The following is a 7,839-nucleotide window of genomic DNA, read 5'->3' as shown; positions in this document are numbered from 1 at the left end:
CGCACAAAGCGTACTGAGAAAGACAAAACAAATGAGTTAGCAGAAGAGTTTCTGCTAACTCGAGAATCAATAATTTGTTTCGTTCGGGATTCCATTGCTAACGCAGTGGACCGACAGAAACGGAATGCAGACAAACATGGAAGAGCAAATGTTCTTTCATTTAAAATTAATGACCTAGTGCTACTCTCTACGGTAAACTTACGTAAGCGATTAGTCACTAATGTGGATAGCAGTAAACTACTACCCAAGTTCATTGGTCCTTTTCGTGTACTGCATCGCAGACGCAATGTGTACACAATAGAATTGCCACGTAGGATGCGAACGCATCCTACGTTTTACGTTGGTCGGCTCCGCCCGTACCATCAGTACGCGGCTTCTTCCGAGGACGGATTTGACCACCCTTTTCAAGAATCCCCAAAAGATTCTTGTGATCGCGAACCAGGTTCTCATGTTGAACCTGAAGTTTCTCATGCTTGTTCCGAAGATCCTCGAAACTACGATGAGCTGACGACAGCTCATCGCGAACAGCATGATAGTTCCGCTCGTACTCCAACAAGGAGTACGCACCCTTCGAACGGTCTTCCAACCGCTCGATATGGTGAGTCTGCACCGTCTGCTCCAACGAGCGACGCTTGCCGCGCTCGTGCTCAAGTCCCTCCTCCAAATCATGGAGGAAGTGATCGATTCTGTCGATCCTCGATATTAGATCCGACATACGATTCGGATCTAATTTTCCCTCCTCCACCACAACCATTGGTGGATTTCCACGGTGGTCAGCGTTTCCTTGTGGAACGTATCCAGCTCCACCGTGATGTGAAGGGGCAGCGAACGAGTTATCTTGCTCGCTGGCGTGTTTATCCACCTTCGCATGACAGCTGGGAGCCTCGTTTCCAGCTGATTTCTAACGTTCAGGGCCTCGTCCGTCAGTATGACGAGACCCATCCGATGGTTCAGAAGGCCCATCGAAAAACACGCGCCCCTGGCGCCTGTAAATCGATCGCAAAACGTCAATCGCGTCACGCATCTCAATAGAGATGCGAGCCCTTCCCCAGGGCGAATAAAGGGAATAGACATCCCCTTTTACCCTCTTCGAGTTGTATACACAACACGGACAGGGATCACCCCACGTGAGGCATGGAAGTCCAGCCTCACGTGACAACCGATGCAATTTATACTTTGCACCGGTTGGAGTTCTTTTCTCAAATTTAACGCGATTCGCGTTAAGTTTTTGAAGCCAGGCTTCGCGTCCAATGTCTTTGACATTGCGAATGAATGCGCTCCAAGCTTGCATAAGCGAGACTTTATCTCGCTTATTATTGCCACTAAACCGTCGATGTTTAAGAAAAGCATCGAGATAGAAATCTTTCTCAGCGCGAAAGTCCTTCGCGCTGGGATCAAAGCCATGTAGCTTTGTCGCAATAAATTGGGATATTTATTGTGAGGAGTAGTTTCTCCAGACAAGCTATTGATAAGCCGTTCTGGCAAAAGCCACGGCTTCTTTTCAGGGGCGAGATGAGACATTTTACTGTCTTCACTCCCCTGAGTGGTACTCACTGAAGCAGGGGTACCACAAGAACTTTTCTTACGATGGCTTACGCCATCGTCGTCACCTTGCACAGAAACACGTGCAGGTGACCGTATGAAAGATCGTACGGGCGATGAGGGATCATCCTCATCGTCGAATCCAAATAGACTGTTTACTCGTCTATCAGAATGAGCCCTCTCATTCGAAGGCTCATAGTCAGCCGCCTGACGTATATCAGGCGACTGTTCCATTCTCCCCGAGTCGGCCATTTCATCCGACTCGCATTCGTAGTCGACCTCCAAAGAGGGGTCGTATTCACGTGGTGAATCACCACGTGCACTCGCAATATCTAGTGTTGTGCGAGTGGAAGACACAACGGCAGACGTTCCGGCTGCCGCAAGAGATAGCAGTGCGTCACCCGCGGCTGCAGGAACCGCAGCCGAAGGCGCAGCACTATCGTCACCCCGCATGAGTTGATTCTTCATGCGATGGAATTTAAAATGATGGATCTGACCAATCAACATCGTTTTAAAAATTAAGTGGTCACATAGGGACCACCCCATCCAATGACACTCAGAGTGATTGTCGTTTAAGGGAGGGGTGATGTAACGGGGTGTATCGTTACATGAAATTAACACTTAAAGGTTGTTGATTAATATGTTATCCAAAAGGTAGATAATATTTGGAGGATATTACTTAAAATTAATATTCAGAATTCTTATCCATAAATAGATATTGACCATTTATACCTATTTATTCCGCAGACTAATCGGCTGTAGGAGTAATCAAAGAGAGAGTTCCAGATAAGATATAGATAAGAATTCATTTACATGTTTAGTATTATATTATAATTAAGTTAGCATTTACAAAGATAGAACAAGACACTTAATTATATTTAATACAGTTTTCATTTTACCCTCTTAAAGCTAGTTGCCTTAAGAGAAGTCTTCCTCTGCACGTACTAGTGTACGTGAAATAACGAAGGGCACCACTCGCAACTGAAGCAGTGCGAGTGGACTTGTACGACATACAATCGTAGTCGTACATGTCCATTTAATTAACGTTTCTTAACTACAGTGTGCTAGGTAACGCCTGCCGACTGTTCTAGTACAAGTCCACTTCGCACTGTCAGTGCGAGTGGTGCCTCACGTCACTTCACGTACACTAGTACGTGCAGAGAAAGTCTTCTTTTTAAAGCACTGGCTTTAAAGAGGGTTATATGAAAACTGTATTAATATAATTAAGTTCTTCTTGTCTATCTACTTAATACTACCTTAATTATAAACTAATACAAAACATTTACTAAAAGTCTTATCCGTCTTTCTCTTTGCGCACGTCCAGCGCTGACTGAACCGCGGAGAAAGTAGATATAATGGTCTTTATCTACCAATGTATAAGCTTTTAGAATATTACCATGTAAAGAAATATTCTCCAAATATTATCTACCTTTTAAACAAGATATTAATTAACAACCTCTAAGTGTTAATTTCATGTAACGATATACCCCGTTACACGCGGCGCGAGCAGTGCGGACGGCGACTGAGATTTGTCAGTCGAATCGCGAGTTGCCCGAGCGTGTAAGGATGCTGGAGCGCCATATCGTCGGTCACCCGCAAGCGGGATTGCAGCCTCGCCCGATGTCGGCTCAGCGACAGGCTCGCTGGGGTGGACGCTCGATAAATGCGCCACTGGATCAGTCTGCTGAGCAGACTCGGGAATTGTAGTTGAAAGATACGCCTTTTTCCGCCAGATGTAGAACGTCGGGTGCAGTCGCAGGGACGTTCAGTGTAGACTTTTCCAATCCTTTAAGTGGCAGTAAAACATTAAAATGTTAATATCTTGTCAATATCTTAATCTAGCTAAACTTATTTATTTGCTTTATGACCGTGCATTATTGCCAACCTGGTTCATGATATACATTAGTTCAATACTTGACAAGTTTTTGGGTTCTTTTCATTTATGTGAAATTATATTTTCCTCACTAGTAATTACCTTTTCTGTTAGGGAATTATTATTTTCACTCCCTATTCGATTAGATTCACTCTTTCAAGTGAAGTAACACTGATATATGATATAATTGATGCGCGTCCACCAGCTTGTGCTTGTGGGCATCGTGCTGTGCCGTGCCAATAATAGATAAGGACGCGTGCCATGTGGCTTCCAATATGTCCTGCGATGCTATCACAGGGTCAACTAAAGCTTTCTCACTGGCGTATATGTAATGCGAATAGATGTGTTGCCATAGCGGTCTTGGAGCTGAAAGGGCAGCTGTATTGTGCAAGCAGTCGAAGCTTTATCAACCCTGATGCATCGAAAAGTGATTTAAGACGACGAAAGCGCCGCTCCGAGGAGAAGAAACAACATACAGGTTGCGACGGGTTGGTAAATATCGGCATTACGTGCTATATGAGCTTAATCTTGCAAGCATCGGCGCATAATCCGATGCTAAGCCTTATTTTTTTGTTGCAAAGAGTCACCGCTTGCGTTTCTCACCGATAATATGATTGCATAAAATGGCGTGTGCCATGAAGCTGCCAGCGTCGTCACTGTCTCCGATATTTTGCAACTGCTGCCTTAACAATTCTCGAATTCCACGCAAATCGCATGACAAGCAGCGATATGTTTCGCTTTAAAAATCGGCCTAAGTATCCTGAAATGCAATAATAACAGTGCTCCCTTGATACATAATCGGAAATATACCGAATCCAGCATATAATGTTGCAAAAGTGCGACGTCCGTAGGGTTTTCTGCGGCGGCAGCATTCCGAGATTCTTCTCATGCTTCAATCAAATTCGTCCGCTTAAACTAAAAACAATAACTGCTTCAGCGGAGGAATGTCTGTCGTGTGTCCAAGTTTGTATTGGACCAATCCAGATTACAATTGAAAACAGCCGACATGGAGCAGCAGTTTTTAATAAGGATACTACTGTAACTTTAGTCGGGTCTATCTACGAGGGATAGGTTAAAAAGGGCGGCTGTGGATTCGAGCTAAAAATAGAACGCAAAACGCTTAGTGTCCGGCCATCGTCCTTCTTGTCGCAGTGGACCACTTATGAGCCGCCTAGCCATGATGCCTGACGACATTCAGGGCAATTACTTGTGCCGTATCAGTGTTGATGACTATCGCTTGAGCAGCAAGAAGACTGAGTACAAAGTCGTCGTTCAGCTCTCGTTCTACTCGACTCGAGCGCATGCCGTGGGACGCACGAGCTGGCACATTTGGCGCAGTTTCTCGGCGTTTCGGAAGCTCGACGAGAAATTGCGCAAGCGTAATACGGCATTAATGAAAGGCGTCAAGTTCCCACCGCTGTATCGCCGCCGTGCCCTTTTTCGAGTGGACAAGAGTCCCGAGTTTTTAGGAGCTCGAATGCGCGAATTGGATAGTTATATCAATATGGTGAGTCAACACCCGCAACTAGTGGCGTTTCACTTAGCAGCAGTAAGCAGTCAAACGGTCAAGAGCTTTGTGGGGTTTAACGTAGGCTTTGGTGCGAATGCCGAGTACGAGCAACGAGAGTCGCAATTACGTCCGTCAGCATCAATTTTGGCCTCTCCGGCTATTATACAAGCGACCGCCAGTGTCATGGGAGACGAAGACGATGATTTTCGCTCGGTTTCGAGCTGTTCAACCGTCTCGTCCTTTGCGTCGACAACGAGTGACTATCGCTGGTCGGGCACGGGATTTATTGGCAGTCAAAGCTTTGTTCGGCACACAGTTCCACAAGGTTCGGGAAGCGTGACGAGCACAAACAGTCGAGGGTCCCTTGCCCATTCCATGGGTCCGGGGTCTTCCTCAGGCAGTTGGTTTCCGGCATCGTCAGCATTATACGAGCGCGGATCCACGAGCATGACGGCGCTTTCAGCTCCAGACGTCATTATACCAGAATTGGACCTTCAGCGAGCCAAGATGGAGGACCAATTAATGAGTTTGGGACTTGTAGGCGTCGGAATGCCGCCGGACGGCTCGTGTCTATTGCATTGCATTGTCTACGAAATGTATCCGTTGCAGTGCTTACGAGATTATCCAGCCAGCATGACGGTGGTGAATGTAGGAGCCGCAGATGGCATGGCCCCTCGACGAATTGCCGCGGCCCAGTATTTACGACGTCAGTTGATGGAGTATGCTCTCACTCATAGTACAAAACTAGCGCTTTTTTTGATGCAAGATGAAGTTGACGTTCGAGACCGATACGAAACGTTTCGAGACACGCAGGATGAACAGGCAACTACAGCGGAATTGTATGCAGTAGCCAGCATGTTTAATGTCGAGTTGGTGCTCATTTCAAACGACCACAACTTTAACATTGATCCCGTGGTACCGATAGAAGGGCTTCCGTCTGTCCGGGATGGACCTCGTCACACGGTTACTCTGGGTTATTTAATTCCCGTGAATGGGCTTGCTGGTCACTACATTTGTACGCGTGAACAGCGGGGACAAGGACGACTTCCGACAAATAGTTTTGCTGGAGGCAGCTATCGTGGGTCGATTCAGATTGGACCTCCGAAAACAACTAGCTCGGGCGTTTCAAAGTATCGACGTTTTGAGCGGATTCCCGAGCAGCGGCTAGAATAGTTTTGCGTTTCAAAGGACAGTAGGAGAAAGTGTCCTTTACCTTCCTTCCAGCTTTGACAAGTTATTGGAATTGGACCCAAAGCACGGCGGAGAAGTCCGCGTACACGTCAAAGCAGTGGCTATGACAACCAAGTGCCTGTCACTTTTTATTATGCAGTTATATAATGTAGTCTTCGTGCTTAAATAAATGTACGTGAGCTCAGTGACTTTGTTTACCGGATTACAGATAACAAGCTTTCGAGCTCGGTATGGTATCCATTAGATTGCCCTGATGTCGATGGAAAGAGACTCCAGAAGCGCAAGCTTTCGTCAGCTCCAGCTGTAGCCACTGTCGCGCCATCAGGTGACATGGCAACATGCAAAACACGTGCGAAATGGCTTGTGAATTCATGTACTCGTTTCATCTTTAAATCGCTCCATATGGTAAATTCGCTTCGACACGATCCGTACTCATGAGCCGATAGAAGCTGTGGTGTTGTTTTTGACCAAAGTATCGCACACACGTGGGCTCCCGTGGACACTGATCGAATTAATTTGTCACTTGCCATGCGCCACAATTTGATTGTGCTATCGGCAGTGCCCCCACCCGATGCCAAGACTAGTCGTTCCCATGGACTCCATGCCAGTGCTCGTATGGGAGCACAATGCTCTAAATGGGTTGACCGTGGTAATTTGAGCTCGCTCTGACGATGAAACCGAATCATAGCTGAATCCCACATGCACAATTCATTGGTCGTACTTCCAGATGCCAAAATACTTCCATCTGGAGACCATGATAACCCACAAATCTCCCCATTTCGACGATCCATTACTTGTAATCGATGCTGGGCACAGCGTGTGTCATGGAGCTGAATCGTTGCATCTTGCGATCCCGAGGCTAAGATGCCATGTGTGCCCCATGACAAAGAAGTGACTTGTTGAGAATGGGAACGCAACGTTCGAATCTTTGCCATTGCCTCAATGTCCCAATGCTGCAGCTCCGAATGAAAAGTGCCGATGAATAGACTACAAGCATTAGATCGTGAATTAGTCGTTTCCATGGTCCATACAACGGATGTGACGTAATCCATTGGATGTTGACAAGCATGTATGGTTTCAATTGCGCCGGTCTCGGGATTGTACAAGTGTACGTCCTGATTGAGTGCAATTGCAAGGATTCCATTGGCACCCCAATCAATAAGATTAATATAAAAATCATTTCGAAGCTCTGGGGCATCAAGAATACACAACGGTTGTAAAGAGGGTTGAAACGATGAAATGTTTTGGTGACGAGGTGAAGTAGTGACGCGTGCTGGTAAACGAAACGGACAAACGTCGTAGATGTTAAGAAGTTGACGAGTTGATGATGTTTGAATGGCAAGAAGCGGCTGTGGATGGAATTTGAAGGCACTCTGATTATAAGCTGAGTCCAGGAGCTCTTTGTACGAGCTAGAGCCGTTGAATTTGTTATATGGGGTACAATTGTCGCCTTCGATTTGATCTGTCATCATGTTGTGGCATGAATCAAAGTCCATAAGTGATCGTGCAGGAATGAATCGATCGCTCTTTTTTGCAAATTAACGAGTTAGAAACTCTTCGTTACTCCAAACGTTGTCAATTTTACAGCTTACCTGATAAATGCGCTTAGATTTTCGCTTAAATTGAGGAACAGAGTGTTGCATTTTGTACCACAAAGCAAGTATGATTCCTATAAGCGTAAAGTCTAGACGAATGGCACCATTCAAAACAGCTTCAAAGACTT

General features: G+C 46.0%; 2 protein-coding genes across 2 annotated transcripts; one reads left to right on the top strand and one right to left on the bottom strand.

Annotated features, from left to right (window-relative positions):
* Window positions 1-4,592: 4,592 nt before the first annotated feature.
* CCR75_000842 (uncharacterized protein) lies at window positions 4,593-6,098 on the top strand (the record flags this gene model as incomplete). The annotated part of the gene is made up of 1 exon (XM_067958948.1): window positions 4,593-6,098. One exon carries the CDS (start codon window positions 4,593-4,595, stop codon window positions 6,096-6,098), a length of 1,506 nt encoding a protein of 501 aa, XP_067819478.1.
* Window positions 6,099-6,310: 212 nt separating this feature from the next.
* On the bottom strand, window positions 6,311-7,588 carry CCR75_000843 (uncharacterized protein; the record flags this gene model as incomplete). The annotated part of the gene is made up of 1 exon (XM_067958949.1): window positions 6,311-7,588. One exon carries the CDS (start codon window positions 7,586-7,588, stop codon window positions 6,311-6,313), a length of 1,278 nt encoding a protein of 425 aa, XP_067819477.1.
* Window positions 7,589-7,839: the final 251 nt, after the last annotated feature.

Source organism: Bremia lactucae, linkage group LG9 (assembly GCF_004359215.1).
Source record: "Bremia lactucae strain SF5 linkage group LG9, whole genome shotgun sequence".
In the NCBI taxonomy this organism is placed as follows: Eukaryota; Oomycota; class Peronosporomycetes; order Peronosporales; family Peronosporaceae; genus Bremia; species Bremia lactucae.
The sequence above is the reverse complement of the archived record's forward strand: the minus strand, read 5'-3'. Positions and strand labels throughout refer to the sequence as shown.